At 42.5% G+C, this 20343-nt stretch overlaps 1 protein-coding gene across 2 annotated transcripts in view; it reads right to left on the bottom strand.

Moving 5' to 3' along the window:
* The window catches only part of mpdz (multiple PDZ domain crumbs cell polarity complex component), an 85870-nt gene extending 65787 nt beyond the window's left edge, over positions 1 to 20083 (bottom strand). For both annotated transcript variants that reach the window (XM_083788351.1, XM_083788352.1), the window contains exons 1-10: positions 19982 to 20083; positions 16741 to 16823; positions 14190 to 14356; positions 10439 to 10603; positions 8977 to 9116; positions 5307 to 5520; positions 3642 to 3764; positions 2765 to 2965; positions 1326 to 1431; positions 521 to 609 (exon numbers count right to left, since the gene is read on the bottom strand). In XM_083788351.1, coding sequence (XP_083644477.1) covers positions 521 to 609; positions 1326 to 1431; positions 2765 to 2965; positions 3642 to 3764; positions 5307 to 5520; positions 8977 to 9116; positions 10439 to 10603; positions 14190 to 14356; positions 16741 to 16756 — 1221 coding nt within the window. In that variant the 5' untranslated portion in view covers positions 16757 to 16823; positions 19982 to 20083. The remainder of the gene's footprint in view (positions 1 to 520; positions 610 to 1325; positions 1432 to 2764; positions 2966 to 3641; positions 3765 to 5306; positions 5521 to 8976; positions 9117 to 10438; positions 10604 to 14189; positions 14357 to 16740; positions 16824 to 19981) is intronic.
* Between the last annotated feature and the right edge of the window lie 260 nt (positions 20084 to 20343).

Genomic DNA, 20343 nt, shown 5'->3' with positions numbered 1-20343 from the left:
CCTTTGGCAGCCACTTGTTTATTTAAATAATTCTGGAGAGCAATAAGCCTCCCGCATTTGAATAATTCAGACTTCGTTAACAGTTAACAGTGTTTTTTAAGTTCCATTCCTGCAACACATTACCAATGTAATTTCACTTGATTTGTAGAACACAGACTTTTGGTAATCCCCTAGGTAAAATTAAGACTTTGCAAGATTTTTTTGAAAACGCAGCATAAATATTTAGTTGCACTTTAAGTCAAACTCGAGACAGAAGTCAAGTCAAGTTAACTCTGGCACAACACGTAAGAGTTTAACTTCCTCACAGATGTGTTGCAGACTTGCAGTAGTGAAGTTTAAGACTTCATCCCCAAGTGCCTAAGAGTATAACGATCAGACTCTTATATAATCCACCCCCGTTGTCTAAATTAATACATTTAATCTCTAATATAAATGGGATAAAGCACAGATTGAGCAATTTACCTCATGCCAGTAAATGAAGAGAAGTTTTAATTAAATGGAGTAGAAGAGAAGTACTTACAGCTATGATCTGGTCTCCCACGTGGATTCGGCCATCCTGCTCAACAGCACTGTCTTTAGTTATGCTCTTAACAAAGATGCCGGAGGGCTCTGAGAAGTGGAAAAAAATAAAGGTACCGTATATCTATTAACCCATTTAGACCTGAGGCCGATTCGAACAGTTTTCTGAAAAACCTCATGTTTCTATGTCAGTGGTGCTCCTTTTTTCTGTCAAGGACCCCCAGAATTATCTGTATTTGGCCATCGACCCCCATCTGGAAATATGTTGTTCCCCCCCCCCCCCCCCCCCCCAGAAGCTAGTTAAAAACGTTTGCTCTGAAAGGATTTTCAGGATTTTCAGGATTTTTCAAAAAATAGCAGACCTACAAGCTGCGCTGTGCTTGTAGATCTGCTATTTTTAAATAGCTAAAGCATAACATAATGCTTGAAACACCTTCCCCGCCCAAAATGGGTTATAGGAGATATCGCTAACATCCATGGAAGAGAGAAGGAAGTGTCACCACAGTGGTTGGCTTTCGTAAAAAATTACACTGGGCAATACATGAATCACGTTTGATATGCCGCTGCAGAACGGTGATAATTAATGCTGAGGCCCAATTTCTTATGCAAAGGCTCATGACATTTAATTTGATTGAATTAATTTCAGTCATAATCTAGTTGGATTGATTATTTTTCCACACAGAAATGGAGGTTATACTGAATAACTCTCGATTGTGAATTAAAAAAAAGTGCATAACCACATGGCAGGTGCTTACACACAACCATTTGCCAAATTGTTATTAAAGACAAAATATAGCGACTCTCACCTGAATTTTTGTCTCCCACATAGCCTGCGATAGTGATCCCCAGCCCCTGGGTGTTCTTGGTGAGCCTCACTTCAAAGGCCTCGGCGTCTTCTTCCTCCTCATAGCTCTGTAGAAACAGTGATACAGGTAAGGTGAGCCAACGTCAGGCCACTGCCAAGCCACAGGAACACGGTGTGACTGAAAAAAGAACGGTGCCAAAAAGATAAGCCTATGGCTGCAAGTAGGGATGGGATTGTGGTAAGTCGTTAACGTTTATCGCCCCCAAAAAAAGATTGTCCTTCATCATACACTGGACCCGAGTTGGCTATGGACTTTTCCGTCCACACTCGATCTCCATCCATCCATCTTCAACCGCTTATCCGTAATCGGGTCACGGAGGTAACAGTTCCATGTGAGATTTCCAGATTTTCCTTTCTGGAGCAACATTAGTAACTTCCTCCTGGGGGAGATCCCGAGGCGTTCCCAGGCCAGTTTGGAGATATAATCCTCTCATCTGGTCCTTGGTCTGCCACGTGGTCTCCTCCCCGTAAAAATAGCAGATCTATAAGCTCACAAGTGTGTCTATTTTTGGCTAATGGTACCCCCACAATATGGATGCCGGGATTCAAAGTGGTTAACAAAAGTGGCGTTTTCAAGTTTTACGCATGTTTTGATTAACGCAATTAATCGCTGAGCAAACATCAAGCCACCACCCACTGCCAACTAAGCAGCAGGAATGTGTGACTAAGAGAATGGTGCCACAAAGATAAGCCTGCATGTTGAGTTCCCTAAATCCTACAAATGGCCACCAGCGCTCAACCCCCTAATACTTTGTATTATCTTCAAACACTATGATTAATGTGCACGCTGACCGTGTGAGACACGGACAAAATGTAGCCGCCGTGCGTGAGGATGACGGGGTATAATATGAGTCACTGCGATGCATTTGGATGGAAATGGTGCACAGATTTGACAACGGCCACAAAATTGTTGTTTGCCAACATTTAGTGCTGTCAGTGCTCTCCAAAGGCTGACTAACAGCTGACGACGTAACCCACTATTCTAAGTACCCCTTCATTCTACACCTGACAACACAAGGCAAGGAACTGGAAGACGGAACTTCATGTCCAATACAACTCAGACATAAGTATAACTTATGTGACGACCGTCTCTGAGTTATGTGGAAATCACTGGAAAAAGAAGGGAAGCGCCATTTTAGAATGAAGCAGCAGAAAAGGGCAATGGCGCCAAGAATAAGGTGGATACAGAAAGAGAATTCTGATGTCACACCAATGAAAGTAACAGCGACAAACCTCACAAGATCGCGCCACCTGTCCATTGAACTCAATATATACAGTATATGGGGGAGGCATTAGCCACGTTGCGAGGTCACTCGTTCTCGTTATCGAAGGCACATCTATGTGCTCATGTGCTCACAACGAGACCATCTATGTGCCCACCTGTTGCTCGCTGACCGTGGGCAGCACCGAGGATGAAACGACGGTGGCGGAGATCCCCTCGTCCGCGGGACCCCTGGTGACGACCAGCCTCACCCTGTTGCCACACTGTCTGAGGACCTGTGCCACCTGGTCACTGCCCATGCCGTACAGGTCCGTGTCGCCAATCCTCAGGATGTGGTCGCCGCTGTGCAGGCGGCCGTCCTGGAGCAGAACAAACCGTGTTACAGTTACAGTAGCTACGAGCTTGTAGGTCTGCTATTTTTGTTACGGGCAAACGTGCAAACAATTAGGTTGCCTCACGTAGGGAGTCAGAGTTTGGCTCCCTTGTGCATGTGTGTAACACCTGATTTACACGTGTGTTGCATGCTGGTGTAACACACCAAATGTTGCAGATCTACAAGCACGCAGCACATGAGCACAGCACATTGTGAGCTTGCAGATCTACTATTTTCAGTGCGTGACACAGCATGCAAACATGTGTAAATCAGGCATACGTCTCACAGGGTAATACACACACTACTCGTATAATACATAGTCCTATTTCATTCTGCGCGGGTGATCATTTCTTGCCTAGGGAGGGGCCTCTGGCGTATTCAAATCACAATGTCTTCTTCTTCATTGCACCCTAAGCTATTTTAGCAATGTTGTTTTAAATATGCATCCCATTTAAAGCAAAGTTACCCTTAAGTGAAAAGCACTTAGCCAGCTTAGATTATTGTCACCAAATGCAGCACCATGAGGCCTGAATGAACAATCCATTTTCTTTCTTTATTTATTTTTGTCAATTGAGTTCAGCATAACTTTCCGATGTTTTCCTACTCGGTAATGTTCCTGGCAAGGCTGAACTGACAGGACATATATGCGGCCATCTAGGTACCTGATCAGCGATGCCTCCAGGAAGGATGGTCTTGACGATAACGCCAGTGGTCTTTCCACCCACGATGCCGAAGCCCAGCCCCGTGCCGTCGTTGACCAGTTCAATGGTCTCCACATGCTGCCACTGGGTTCACATGAAAGACAGACAAAGCAATACATCTAAATATTTCAATGTTGCTTCAGGTGTAACACTGACACCAAGTTAGGTAGTTCACACTCACATTGTAAAAGAATAGAATAATTTGTGTGATGGGATATGAAGTAGTTTGAGTTTCTTTGAGTCGATGGCTAGGAGGGGGACTCTTTCTTGGTACCAATAATTGGTGATAAATGGGAAATGACAATGTGACATGATGGCACAAATGACAAGGGTTGCACAATCATGCGTCCTGCAGCTGAGAAGCAGCCTTTCTTATAATTTGCTGACCTAGAGAATGTCATGCTGACAGCCACAAACCTGGTTAACATAGTAGTGACTAAACTGTTAACCAGCTACGAAATGCAACCATATTAAACCCATCTTTGTTTCTTTTGACCGGTTGCCTGTGAGTTTCGGAGTTTTTGATTCACAATTGTACAGATGAATTTGAAAGCCTTTTGAGGCCAGGCTCCTAGTGGTTACCTTATCAATATGCTGCCCGTGTGAACCATCCTGAGGAGTCTGAGATCCCAGATATGACCTGCTTTTGTTTGTTCCTAAAACTCGCCTCATTATAGCCAGGAGCGGCCTGCCTGCAGACCTCCAAGGCTCAATGGCAAGGCCTTTTTAAAGTTCTTTATGCCTTCGGCTTTCACTTTTGTTTATCTTTTTATACAATTTTAATCTCTTTCACGATAACGGTGTTTTTGGAAAGCAATTTGTAGCCTTGTTTCAAAAAAGTGCTATACAAGGTAACATTTAATACATTTGTTGTATACGGTATAAATGTGGGAAGTCCTTTTCCGCCTCACTACTCCATGCAGTCAGCAGGTTCTTTGATGAACATATAACATGTCGCCCCAATAGCAGCAGTCATTCATCCGGTATCAGTGAATCTAAAGGCAGGTCAGGGACGGATCTCTGCTGCACTGGTAATGATCTGAGGCGTGGGTCCTACATACATGCATTTTCCCCTCACTGGAGCGCAACACCACAGAGATGCCACCCGGGGAATGGCACCTGAGTGTGTGTAGGTGTGTGCATATTATGCACACAAACACAAGCCTCAGTGTTTAATGTGGCATATGTTATATCGAGCATGTGTGACCATTACCATTTGTGGCCCCAGAAGGTACACAAAAACTGCTGTGCATGCATGCTTCCGTGCCTCTCTGTGTGTGTGTGCGCGGGACTGTGCGTGTGTGCGTGCGTGCGTGTGCGACTGTGCGTGCATTCTTGGGTTTAGCCACATTAACCCATTATGTCATTCACTGCCAGAGTAAATATTTATTTAATTCGCCCAGTGCCAGCGATTTTCCGTTTGTCCGTACCTTTTAAGTAGTCACAGATTTATTTTAAAGTGATTTTAAATTTTTTAACACAAAGTTCAACAGGCACCCCCAGAGGACAATTGAACGATTGATTTAGAAACTCTATTGATTTAGAAGGCATTTGTGGAATCGGCCCTCAGGTTCTTAATGGGCTAAATTGCCACCGGAGAGAGAGATAGGTATGCGTTCTTCTTACGGCGCTGGAGTTTGCAGACAGGGTGCTGGCAGCAGAGGGGGTGCGCGATACCACAGGGGTGGCCAGTTGGGGTATGGGTCCCCTGGCCACCGTGAGGTCTACCCTCTCCGAGGCCTTCTGCAGGATGCCGATGGCCTGCTGGTGGGTCACCGTCTGGTCCAGGGGCTGGCCGTTTATAGCCAAGATCTGGTCCGCTTCCTTCAGCTTCCCATCACTGTATAGAGAGTATGCACAACACATGCATGATTTTCCCATCAGGACACGCCCCCCTCATCTAGACTGAGTGGCAAAACATTGAGCAGCATGAAGTGTTGGAGTTTGGAAGCGCTCGTTATTCAAAACAAGCACTTCCAAACTCTGAAAAATAATCAAATGCAGGGCATTTCTTGACAGAAAGTAGCTCATAACGTTTCTATGGTGGATTTTTATGAAAAAGAAACTTTGCAGATAGAGAGAGGATAATTCAAGCTTTTAGTACAGCTGCAATGTTGGTGAGTTTAACATTGTTTAATGCAATCAGACAGGACGTTTCTGTTTGGATGAATGGGCTGTCAAGGCCAGAAAGTAGTTTTTTGCCACTCAGTGGGCATTCCCGCATAACTTCCAGGTACGAGGATGTCACACGCATACCCTCTATTGAGAAGACAGCATTCAGTGAATGGATGTTTCCATGTTTTCACCCCGATGTATCGGACATTATTTAGTCTTAGAGCTTCTATTTTTTTGTCATTTTCAATAGGGCTTACGTGGATGGATACATTCTAATTAAATGTTTTGCAATAGAAACCTTTAATCAAATCTATATTTTTCAAAATGTAAGTCAAAATATCGATAGCCGGCGGTCTAGGACTCTCACAAAGAGATTGGATTGGCACCAGACCCAGAGGTCTTGCACCGTTCAGGGCTCTATTTTATATCAGGTTAGTTTGGATAAATTATAAAGAATAAGTATATTTTGGATGGAAACACGGTTTACAGAGGTATTGTAATGTCACATGTCCAACACAAAATGCCATGACACTAATTCTGACCACAGCATCACTTGAAGATCTGCTTAAATCTACCCACACGCCAAGTATGGACTATGGAGCTCTGTATAGGTACATAGGTTCAGGATTTGTAGTGTGCCCCCATCCAGTTATTACACTGGCCCGTGGCGGAGAAAGTAAAAAGAAGGAGAACAGAGAAAAAGGCTGTGCAGCATTAGGAATCATCTATCTAAGCCATGGTTCAATTCTGGTTGCCGTCAAAACACCACTCCAGTAACAACAAAGTGCAAAAGAAAATGATTCTTCCCAGGCCAGTGCCCAGTGTGGAATTAATATTTTTTCATGGTTTTATTTGCAAGTTAAATTAATAAAATGTGAAATATGTATTTTCAAAAATGAAATATTAAATCAGATGGAAATTTGGAATCAATAATATATATGCAAACAATATATATTGACTGACGTATTTTCACATGTATTGTACATGTATTCATTGTTTCGATAGAGAGCGATTGATCTTCCCCAACCTGTGAGTGATCCTAGGACTTCCAAAGAGGAGTACACCCAGAAATAACTTGATCTAAACAAATCCAACCCTGTTAATAATGTAATAAAAATTCTGCGTTTTTGTCACGAACAAGCTATATTCTAACTGCCAATAAACTAAAGAACGGAGCGTTGTGGTGACACTTCCGTCTTTGTTTTGGGATGTTTGGTGTTTCTGCAGCTCTATATTCTTGGGGTTTGGTGTTTCCATACATTCTGCAGCTCTATATTCTTGGGGTTTGGTGTTTCCATACATTCTGCAGCTCTATATTCTTGATGTTTGGTGTTTCGATACATTCTGCAGCTCTATATTCTTGGGGTTTGGTGTTTCGATACATTCTGCAGCTCTATATTCTTGATGTTTGGTGTTTCCATACATTCTGCAGCTCTATATTCTTGATGTTTGGTGTTTCCATACATTCTGCAGCTCTATATTCTTGATGTTTGGTGTTTCGATACATTCTGCAGCTCTATATTCTTGAGGTTTGGTGTTTCGATACATTCTGCAGCTCTATATTCTTGGGGTTTGGTGTTTCGATACATTCTGCAGCTCTATATTCTTGGGGTTTGGTGTTTCGATACATTCTGCAGCTCTATATTCTTGATGTTTGGTGTTTCCATACATTCTGCAGCTCTATATTCTTGGGGTTTGGTGTTTCGATACATTCTGCAGCTCTATATTCTTGGGGTTTGGTGTTTCGATACATTCTGCAGCTCTATATTCTTGAGGTTTGGTGTTTCGATACATTCTGCAGCTCTATATTCTTGGGGTTTGGTGTTTCGATACATTCTGCAGCTCTATATTCTTGATGTTTGGTGTTTCGATACATTCTGCAGCTCTATATTCTTGGGGTTTGGTGTTTCCATACATTCTGCAGCTCTATATTCTTGATGTTTGGTGTTTCGATACATTCTGCAGCTCTATATTCTTGGGGTTTGGTGTTTCGATACATTCTGCAGCTCTATATTCTTGATGTTTGGTGTTTCCATACATTCTGCAGCTCTATATTCTTGAGGTTTGGTGTTTCGATACATTCTGCAGCTCTATATTCTTGAGGTTTGGTGTTTCGATACATTCTGCAGCTCTATATTCTTGATGTTTGGTGTTTCGATACATTCTGCAGCTCTATATTCTTGAGGTTTGGTGTTTCGATACATTCTGCAGCTCTATATTCTTGAGGTTTGGTGTTTCGATACATTCTGCAGCTCTATATTCTTGATGTTTGGTGTTTCGATACATTCTGCAGCTCTATATTCTTGATGTTTGGTGTTTCGATACATTCTGCAGCTCTATATTCTTGAGGTTTGGTGTTTCGATACATTCTGCAGCTCTATATTCTTGATGTTTGGTGTTTCCATACATTCTGCAGCTCTATATTCTTGGGGTTTGGTGTTTCGATACATTCTGCAGCTCTATATTCTTGGGGTTTGGTGTTTCCATACATTCTGCAGCTCTATATTCTTGAGGTTTGGTGTTTCCATACATTCTGCAGCTCTATATTCTTGATGTTTGGTGTTTCGATACATTCTGCAGCTCTATATTCTTGATGTTTGGTGTTTCCATACATTCTGCAGCTCTATATTCTTGATGTTTGGTGTTTCCATACATTCTGCAGCTCTATATTCTTGATGTTTGGTGTTTCCATACATTCTGCAGCTCTATATTCTTGAGGTTTGGTGTTTCGATACATTCTGCAGCTCTATATTCTTGGGGTTTGGTGTTTCCATACATTCTGCAGCTCTATATTCTTGGGGTTTGGTGTTTCGATACATTCTGCAGCTCTATATTCTTGGGGTTTGGTGTTTCCATACATTCTGCAGCTCTATATTCTTGGGGTTTGGTGTTTCGATACATTCTGCAGCTCTATATTCTTGGGGTTTGGTGTTTCCATACATTCTGCAGCTCTATATTCTTGGGGTTTGGTGTTTCGATACATTCTGCAGCTCTATATTCTTGGGGTTTGGTGTTTCCATACATTCTGCAGCTCTATATTCTTGAGGTTTGGTGTTTTTCGATACATTCTGCAGCTCTATATTCTTGGGGTTTGGTGTTTCGATACATTCTGCAGCTCTATATTCTTGGGGTTTGGTGTTTCCATACATTCTGCAGCTCTATATTCTTGATGTTTCCTTACCAGTAAGCCACACTTCCTGGCTGGATTTCCTGTATGAAGATCCCAAGCTCGCCGCGGTGCTCGCTCTTCAATCCTACCACGCTGAAGCCCAGACCGCCCGACACCGGTTTGACAAGGTCGACATGCGTCACATAGCGTCCCTGCAGCACACACACATTATGAAATTAGTTTTATTTCAAGAACTGTTCCGGGAAATTGTAATGGAGATTTGATGATTTACAGTATAATGATTAGATTGGTGAAACACACACACACACACACACACACACACACACACACACACACACACACACACACACACACACACACACACACACACACACACACACACACACACACACACACACACACACACACACACACACACACACACACACACACACACACACACAGACATAATATCCCTTATTTGTTAACTAATAGACGTGTCCTTGATTTAACTGATAAGGAACTTTGTTCCTTATTTTGGGGAATCAGTCAATGACCCACATCTTACATCTTAAGTTCAAAGTGCTCAGATTTGGTACATCAGGTATACTATACTTCAGGTTGTGACTTTAGAAAGCCTATAGACTTAGTAAACGTGTCTGTATTTGGACAGCTTTTTTTCTACAAGCTCACAACGTGTCGCTATTTTACTCCCAACAAACATTGCACTGTGAGGTATTTTATTGTCCCACTTCTTTTCAGTTGAGAATGACTGCTGAAGTATAATACCTAACTGAAAACACACACACACACACACACACACACACACACACAGTTACTTAGCCATTCATGGCCTTACTGCAGCGTCAAAGTAATAGGCAAGCACCTCAGGAGAGATGTGCAGAGCAAGCAAAATGGAAGTCTCAACTTTGAAAGTCTTTGCTCAAGGTCACCAAGAGGCTTTCACAATTGAGATGTTGGATTTTCTAAAATTATTTTAAAAACACGGATGATAAATCTGGCGTCAGACTTATCAACTTTCAAGAACGTTATTATGTCAAGTTCATCACTGTTAACTTAACTGAACTCAAAGCAGCAAACAACCAGCTCAGTTTCTTCCTGTGTTTTACAAGTGTCATACCTGTGCCATGGACTGAATAACATTGTCAAATTCTTCAGCCGAAGGCTTGCCATTGATTTAAAAAAAATGTATTATGTCAAGTTCATCACTGTTAACTTAACCCAGTCTGAACAGGAACCACTTTTGGTGTTAGCATTATGTTATGCTTTAGCTATTGAAAAAGTAGCAGATCTACAAGCTCATAGCGCGCCACCGAGTGGCGCGCTACGAGCTTGTAGGTCTGCTATTTTTGAAAAATCGAAGAACGACTGACATAGAAACATTGCTTTTTCAGAAAACTGTCAGGATTTAGAAGACATTTTTAGAATCTGATCTCAGGTCAGAATGGCTTAACTGAACTCAAAGCAGCAAACAACCAGCTCCGTTTCTTCCTGTGTTTTACAAATGCCATACCTGTGCCATGGACTGAATAACGTTCTCAAATTCTTCAGTCGAAGGCTTGCTATTGATGTGTTGTGGGACAGCAGAGATCTCTGGGTAGGAGAGATGGCCATTATTAGGCTTCACTGCAGTGACAGAGTCACCGAGGTCACCTCCGAGTTGTGATGGACCACCTCCCTAGAAACAGAATTAATGAGATAGTACACAGTTTGTGGTTTTGTCATCACGTTCTAACTTCTGACATCATATTACATCTTTGAATGTTTAGCCTTCGTTTGTAGAGATAGCAGTGTTTTCAGCCAGACATTTCTGACAGTTCATGTGTCTTTGTATGTTGTTCTTCCACTGTTCAAAGCTGAATAAAATCAGTGATTTGTTGGCAAAGAAACTCATGGAGGGACAACTGGTGCTGTTGGAGACAACCAAAACAAAAGCACATATCTCTACTGTGAAAACAATTACATACATTTCACTTAGATGTACAGTATTTTGACTCTTGAATATGAAAATTCAGATCTTCAAATGTACCCCTGAATAAATTGTGACAGGGTGGAGTAGACATACTCCATACTTAATTTGATATTGCTACCGAGCAAGTGAAGACAGTGCACATGGGTGTTCTGGATTCCTCAAAGTATACGCGCCCACTCCACCGACACACTTGTCAAAAAAGATTTCTATTCAGGTGTGCAAGAGACTTTTGATATCTCCGTTCATAGTGTGTGAAGACAGTGTGCGGGTGACTATGATATCTCAGAGGTGTTTGTGTCTAAAACACAATGGGAGATGTCAGATAGTTTTTATCTACCAAACCAATAACAATTAAATCTTTCTGGCGATCAATGGCTCTTAGCTGATGTTCCAACAATGACTGCTCAAAATGCAATGTTTCTGTCCTCTCTCTACGTCGTCCTCAGACGAGCCCTCCATCGGCGTTTCCTCCTGCTGGGAGGAAGAGGCATCGAAGCCATCTGGAGGCCTTGAAATGCTCTGGTTTTAATTGCCAAAATGACTTTGCATGTGTGACTAATGCATTACATGAATGAGACAACTGTGTAAAATTGTGTTTTTGATTCCATTAACAAAAGGGCGTAACGTTTATGGTCTCCCTGAATTTGATTAAAAAAGGCTAGCCGTCATTCGATAAACACTCCCTCGACCTCAAGCTGCCATTTTGAATCTTGTACTTGTATAACCTTTACTTCACATTGTCACATTGAGACTAAACATAATTGATAAGTGAGACCTTGCCAAAACAGGGCCAAAGCAGTATAAAACAAGACAAAAACAACAACGGAAGTACACAACAAGGTGTACAAACTAAATAAAATCTTAAAATGCAAAAAGAAAAAAACACAGCATTAAGTACTAAAGCGTTTGACTTGGGTGTTAGCATATTTGCTGTACAGTACAACAATGAGCTTTGTTAGCCAGCGTCTGGCTTAAGAGGATTAAAGTTCCAGTTTGGTTCTTTCACATTTAAGAAATTGTTTCTGCCTCACTTCACATGGTGGCAGTGGCCTCTTTCTCATTGGAGAGCAGGCCTGCTCACCATGGCAACACGGTGACCAGTCCTAACAAGTGGAGCCAGGAGACTGTGTGTGTGTGTGTGTGTGTGTGTGTGTGTGTGTGTGTGTATGTGTGTGTGTGTGTGTGTGTGTGCGACTGTGCGTGCGTGCCTGGCTCTTGTCATGAGACAAAAGCACACTGTATCTCCATCTAAATTGATTCTATTGTTGGATTTTGAAGAGCATTGCTGAAACTCAGACATCTGTTTTAACATTATGAAATTTGTTTTATTTCAAGAACTGTTCCGGGAAATTGTAATGGAGATTTGATGAGGATGTATAATGATTAGATTGGTGAAATTGCACACACACACACACACACACACACACACACACACACACACACACACACACACACACACACACACACACACACACACACACACACACACACACACACACACACACACACACACACACACACACACACACACACACACACACACACACGATAGTTACAAAGTATTTTGGAATGTAGCACATTCACAGTGAGGTAAGCTAAAGCATCAGCAGCACACAAAAATGCCAGCAGGGCTTTAATAATCGGAATTCCACAAGGGATACAAAAAGCTTCAGCATCCAACCTCCCACTGCATAGCTTACATACTTTCCCCTCCGCGTCTCAAGCACTTACCCCGGCCCCTCCACACATATCTGCCATGACCCGACAACCCTTCGCTTATGCTGAAATGTTCACATTCTCAAAGGGCCGAATCAGCCAGAGAAAAGTTTCTCGCTTTGGACAACTCTCTCCACTTATATAACCCAATAATATATCTGGACATAGGAGTGAGAACACAAAATAGGGACACTGTCGGCACTGTGTCAGTACTGTCTGTCTTATTAGGCATTGACATAAGAGTAGAGTTTACCCTGCCAGCCAGCCAGCCTCATCTCTGGTGTCAGACTGACGTACCGCATACATTGTAATTAGATAACATGGATACAGGTACTGCAAGGGTCCATATCTACACTTTGATTAGATTGACAGATTTTGCCGCGTATAGGTTCACAAGTATACTCTCCTATTTGATTGTCAAATGGGCAGCTCAATGGTGGTTATCGATAAGCCAATCACAGTTTAGTCTCAGTTCTCAAGTGAGATTATTGAGACTTGTTCATGCTGTGTATGCTGATGCAAATGCCTAAAGTAATTTGCGTGGTATTCTCCTGCAAGCATCCCGATTAACGGCCGACTTGGGAAGCCCTCGCAAATGAGGGTCACATTTTAATTAGCTCACCATTCTAACCCATTATTATTTATCACCATAGTGATATGACGTTGTTGCCGTCTCTGAATGCTGGCAATCATATCCCCACATTCTCATTCATTAATATTCTGAGTCTGTCAGGGGCTGATGTTTTCACGTTTTATATATATACTTTTTTTTTTTACATTTTTAATTCAAACATTAATTGTCTAATCAAATCAGCCTTTCCCAGATATGGAGCTGATTGACGTTATAGTACTGATGTCATGGCACTTTCGTGACACCAAGTAATCGTCATAGATGACTGACGAATGAATGACAGACTGGACACATGAAGTCAAAGATTCACAAAATTAGCCCCCTAGCCCCAGCTTTGAGGGTCTGTGTAAACACAAACATTGAAGACAAAAGTGTGTAAACTGTAAACACAAACATTGAAGACAACAGTGGGTAAACACAAACATTGAAGATAAAAGTGAGTATGCAAATTGTACTGGCCAGAATGAGATGATTTATGATAAGAGCACCCCTCACTTCACACAGGTGTGATTATTAACCAGACTATTGTAATTGTAACACTTTATTAAACTCTGTATTGCTTGAATTAGGTTAGGTTTAGGGTTATATTATTTTTTCATGGAATCAGTGGTACTATCAGCCTTGTTCATGTAATCTAATCTCAAAAAACGACCAGGCTTATCCCAGGTCAGCCAATTCAAAATTAAAGTCTGCACTCTGTGGGCTCCCAGTCAAAGCTATATTTGTTCTCGACTAAAACGTCTTCTTCAGACATTTAGAAGAAGGTCTTTTAGTCGTAAAATGTTGAAAAAAGCTTGACAGGGATCCGTTTGAGCCACACAGTGTGCAAACTTTAATTTGGAATTGCCTGTGATTTTCGTCTGGCCGGCAGCTACCCCTCCAATGGATGTGCAAGCTTCATTTTCTTTGATATGATCCCTGCAGGTCAGCTTCTGGTGAGCTTACCTGCTCTTTGAGGTGCTGCACGGACTTCTGCAGGGCCAAGATCTGGTGGAACAGGGGGCTCTGAAGCACCGACCTGAGCAGGCTGAGCTTCTCCTCGGTGGGCACCTCCCCTCTCTCCTTCAGCCTGGCCTGGAGACGCTCCACCGCCTGCAAGGCACGCTGCGTATCTGCAAACCATCACATAGTTCAGTGACAGCAAGGCGTCGCCGGCAGGCAATGAGAGACAGGACATGGAGGAAGGAGTGGATGAATGAGGGCAGGAGGACTGGAGCTTGACCAATGTGTCGGTCTGGCCGGTATATCGGCCATTATTTAACTTTTTGATGACATCAGTATCTGCAATTATGTCCGAACCATTATGCGTGAAAGTTCACAACATGTCGCAGCGATCTGCAATTGTTTTCATCATGTTTGAGTATTGCTTAAGTGGTTAGTTATAGACTTTAGCAATATAGACTTTAGGTTAAATGGGACGATATTATTTGGTTTGGAATAGTACCGTGTGCCTCTCGATGATTCAGAAATGGAATGTAGTTAATATTACAACAGACTAGAGTAAATGAGAAACAGAGGGTGAAACAGAGGAGACAGAGTAGAGTAGAGAGAGAGACTAATGGAGAGAGGGCAAACCACAGGTTTCCATCCATGAAGGGTTAGTTAAGGTTGACTGCAATTCAATAGAAGTTACAATAATGGAATAATGTGGTTCCAGCTTGTACGTACGTGAAAGCAAAATAAATAACAAGCTAGATAGATAGATACATAAAGAAAGAAAGAAGAAGAAAACTCCATGCAATGTGCTATTCTCTTCCAGAGTAACAATGTTTCTATTTTTCTCTGGGTCAATGGCGGGATACATGGAGGCCTAGAATGGGTATCTGCAGGACGGGACGGGACGGGACGGGCTGCGGGGAGGGGGGACATCCCTCCACAGCTTGCTTGCTGGACCCAGCATAAGCTCCAACAATCGAGCAAGTCAAGCGTCATCTTTCACTAACAAGACACACAGCGGCTTGTTAGTGAAGATCGGCCGGTCCGGCGTCATTTGGACGAGAGACGAAGCAATTTCCGAGGCTCCCCAACTGTGACTAACACCTAATACAAGGTACAAGAGATGGGGGGGGGGGGGGGTCTCGGGCTCTCGGCTGTTTGAACAGCGGCTGTAAACAAGCCAATAGCGCGGAGGTCTCAGCAGACAGGACGTTTCTGTTAGATACCCCACCCGGTGCAGTGTGTGTAACTCCGCCACCGTTGTTTAGGTTGCTCTTGCCGCCTCGCAAGCATGAATAATGCTTATATTTGACTCCCACCAGACTGTAAGCCTACTACAGCATGTGTGTGTTCTCCCACTGTTTATATTGTGTTTAGTTTCCAAGATGGCCGCAGCACCAGGAGGAGGTGGGGCGGAGGTGAGCGGGCGGAGGTCGACATATGCCCTTACTGGGCTGCATTCAAGACACTTGCCTTGTGTCTGACACCTGACTTGTGTCTGAACACAGCTTTGACAGCTTTTGACCAAACAAAATGTTTGGTCAAACCATATGGGCTTCCATTGGAAATGCATAGAGCACCGAAGTGGGTGTTTATATTGTGTTTAGTTTCCAAGATGGCCGCAGCACCAGGAGGAGGTGGGGCGGAGGTGAGCGGGCGGAGGTCGACATATGCCCTTACTGGGCTGCATTCAAGACACTTGCCTTGTGTCTGACACCTGACTTGTGTCTGAACACAGCTTTGACAGCTTTTGACCAAACAAAATGTTTGGTCAAACCATATGGGCTTCCATTGGAAATGCATAGAGCACCGAAGTCCTGACTTAACTCGCTCATCCCGACGATTCCCCTGGTTCGAGGAAGTAATTTCTCTATGGAGAATAACATGGGGTGATCTTAATATCGTCTACTATAAGCGTTGTGGTCCAAAAATAAACAAGCTGTCTCTGCGTTATTGTCTGGGAGGTGTCTCTGTATCGTTTGCAACAGTCAGTCACTCATATATGATACAGTCTGCTTCTAGCGGAAATCTAACTAATTCAGCAGCAGTAACATTAGCGTTTTCTCTCAGTCAGTTGATTCTTCATATCCATATGAGTGAAGCGGCCGGGGTTCATTTTTCAAACACAGTTGTTATATGAGGCGATCTCAAATCGCCTCAATGGGGATTTCAATGCAACTAAACAAATACATGAACCTGGGGACTGACGCCCTCTACTGAAAGTGACGTCAGACTTCGGTGCTCTATTGGAGCGGCCATTAAACACAGACACAAGCACACATGCAGGTGTCTTGAATGTGTGAACGCGGCCCAGTAAGGGCATATGTTGACCCCCGCCCGCTCACCTCCACCCCCTCCCGGTGCTGCGGCCATCTTGGAAACTAAACACAATATAAATAATTGGAGAGGGGTGGGGCCGAGAAAGGCCCTTATTACGTGATGTCGTTTCTCTTCCAGTTTCCATCCTTCTGATGTGTTTTTGTCTCTTACTTCTTACTCATTCTATGTGTATGTTTATATTGTCTTTGTATTAATGTTGTCAGAATAATAGATGACTTACCCATTGTTTCAATCATTTCTGGATGCCAGGTCAGTGAGATAGTTGCCCATTAACAAAAATCACTTCTTTCTTCTCTTCAAGGCCTGCAAAATACAATACAGCATCACATAATTCCAAACTCATGGAGGGAGAAGCAGCATCATACAGTAGCATATTTTGCCCAATTCATACCCCTAACGTGCAACTGTAAATGCAGAAAATAGCAGATCTACAGTAAGCTCGCGACAGCTTACAGATTACAGTGACACCGTCGCGTGATGTATAAATAAGGCAGACTGAAATAAATCAGTGACTGCATAATGTGAGATAGCAAACCAGCAATCAATAGCTTGTTGTTGTTTTTTCATGCTTTGTTTGCAGTCACAACCAAAAGCGAACCTAGCATTCCCTCTCAGTAACTGACTTCTCCAATGTCCTCTACTCTAAATGTCAACGTGAATTGGATGTCGCCCTTTTCTGATGGGTGGACTCTTATCTGCCCGGATGCTTCATCAAAATGTCATCGTGTCTTCGAACTGAACCTTAGACTATTTGCGGAATCCCAGTGCAATTGCAAACCTTTACCGGCATGGAAACAATAGGGAACATACACATCAAGGCTGTTACAGTAGGTCTCTTATAAGTATATCTGCTCTTATTGATGGATAAACAGCTGTGAATTGCAATTCCTGAGACACTTCATTAATCGACTTTGGCAGGGGTTTCGTGACTTGGGTGACATGCCTGTGGCAGGCCTTAGTGAAGTCATTACCTGAGCAATGTGGTGATAATCAAATGCAGACTTGTCATATAGAGCTGTGGTTCCCAAACTTTTTAACTCAAAGTCGCAAATGAGAAATGAGATGATTGCCTGGGAGCAAAACTAGTGAAAATAGCACATCTGATAAGCTTACACTACGCATCACTTCGTGCTGCATTGTGAGCTTGTAGAGATGCTCCGATCGATCAGTCACCGATCGGTGACTCCAAATGACTCAAAACCAATCTTGGTATAAAGTGGTATGAAACTAAAGGCAATCAGATATATAGTATAATATTGTTTTGCATTTTTGTGACAGGCCTAAACAGTCTCCCATTCCTCCCCACACACAGCAATGGTTTTGACATAATAATTTTGGAAATATTACGCACAAGATCGGTATCGGCCAATTGTAATTTCACTTTCTCAGTCCAATAAATCACATTTCTTGTCAAATTGAGGCCACTTAAAAATGACATATTGGTCAAATCGGTGTCTGCACTGGTATTTTATTTGGAAGCTGAAAGGGCCTTTTTGTGATGGTTGGAGGCTACTGTCTTTCTAGGGAGACTTTCAAATTAAGCTAATGAAACAAATGAAAGCTAAAGTTGGAAAATGCTCAAATAAAAAGTACAACTTTGATACATTTAACTTTAACATTTAACATTGTTTTAAAGTCTGCATCTGCAGATTCTGCACCCAGATTCACAGTTATACTGTTTAACAGGTCTAAGATAAACCCTACTGGAAACTTGGAAAGCTGTATCAATATTGGTTGATTTGACCACGCAATTAATCGGTTATCGGATTTCTGCCAAAATGTCAATATTGTGCATTCCTACTTGGAACAAACGGTTCATTCTCATATCAAGGGAGTGACATATGCCCCGTTTTCACATACACACCCAAAGTGCAGGAAGTATAGTGACATTTTTTAAATTCACCTCTTGTGAAAACGGCCACTGATCTTACTGGGCTACTTTGGCTAATGCTCTTATTGATGGATTGACATTTGTCAATTGCCATTCCTGGACTCCAGTAATTGACCTTACAGTGGCTTTGTGACGTACTAGAGCACATTTACATGTCAATGACTCATGAGTGACCAAAGGAGCAACAAGTATAGTGCCTTCACCTTCATCTGTACGCAGTTTGCTTTTGCACTTGGGCTAAAATGCACTTCTATGGGAAGAGATCATTTTCCACGACCTGTCCCAAAATTTGCAGCCAGTTAGCCTGGCTACTATAGCCTACACAGCATATATTATGCATATTTAATATATTTTCACATAAATACAGTGTTCAATATTGAACACTGTATTCGCCTATTTGGATATCCAAATAGGCGACTATACTTATTACACTTATAGTATCTGCTGACTGGAGTGGACACTGAAGACAATAAGACATAATGAAAAATGCTACAGTGGACCAGACCTGTATTGATTCACGGCTGGTAACATTTTGTCTCTACTCTCTAGTCTACGTTTATAGTTTTTTGAAGGAATCACTGGCAAAATATGTAAATCAGACTTCAGGGGGGATTATAGCAGCCTAAGCAATGGCCTACATTCTTCTTACAACGTGTCGTAAACACACACATTGTTCAGAATCATTATTATGCAGTGCCAAATAGCAGAAAGGGGACAACAAGTGGCTAACACTGATTAGCCCCGTTCCCATGGGAGCGCCCAGTGTAAACAATGAGTCTCTCTTCTTATCAGCAGCTCCCCTGACCCCGTGTCCCATCGTAATGATCGTACGACGGTGTCGCTACAGACAGTCGCTTGCCGAAAATAGACGATAGGTAAGCTGCATAGTTATTATGGTAAGCTACCTGGTTGTGAGACAGTCAGTGAGTGAGCTTGCAGATCTGACTGCTACTTTCAGCCTGCTCAAACATATGAAATGCCATTCAGTCATGTTTAGTTCCACAAGAGTATAAAACAAAAAGAATTTAAAAAGATACCCTATACTGATCATTTGGCCCATGCTTTGGTGTTATAATAGTGAGTCAATGTAAATAGTGACCTGTGTGGATATTGAATAAAGTCATGCCTAGCTGTGGCTGTTATTATGTAGCCTATCAAGTCTGTATGGGACAATCCGCTTTTCTCAACTCCTCCTCCTCAGGCTCCTCTTCCCATCTCATCCATGGAGTAGCGAGAAGCAACAGGCTACCCGACGCAAAACACGACAAAGAATAGAAAAGTTAGGCGAGGCGAGCTGTTGAGTTTGGAACAGAAGGGAATCTACACAGCCCGGCTTTATTTCAGTACATTGAAGCATTTTAGATGCGACAAAGGACTAATAAAAGCAAAGCCACTTTTATCGCATGAGTGAGTGAACCCATCGCTCCACCGCGTCTCTGCTTCTTTAGCGACATAAACATTGTTGTTATATGTTGCACCGACAGCCCAAGCACATTTGTTTCTCAAAGCTATATGTACGCGCTTACTTTTAGTCGACAAAAGAACATAATCACAAAAAGAATACACTTACATGTAGCCAGGCGTTCCTTTTTACTTGATGTAATCCTGTTGTAACAGTAGTGCCGCTGCGTGTAACGGCGCACAGCAGACAGACAGACCGACTGCCAGTGCCACTGCCTGCCCCGGGGCTTCAACATGGGGCGTAGTGTAATCTGATCCTATGGACACATTTACAGCGACAGACAAGAGAGTTGAAGTGCTGACACACTGCATGATGATGAAGCGCCCCTTACTGGACATGTGAACTACTGTAGGCTATAATAATGTCATCGACATTTTTTTAAAATGTAATTCCCCCGTTTGATATGTAGACTATTATAGGCCATACAACGCCTTTTAATTAATAAAAAACAAACAAATAAATACATACTT

The sequence above is a fragment of the Protomyctophum parallelum genome (genome assembly GCF_964188405.1).
Source record: "Protomyctophum parallelum genome assembly, chromosome: 18".
Lineage (NCBI taxonomy): Eukaryota > Metazoa > Chordata > Actinopteri > Myctophiformes > Myctophidae > Protomyctophum > Protomyctophum parallelum.
The sequence above is the reverse complement of the archived record's forward strand: the minus strand, read 5'-3'. Positions and strand labels throughout refer to the sequence as shown.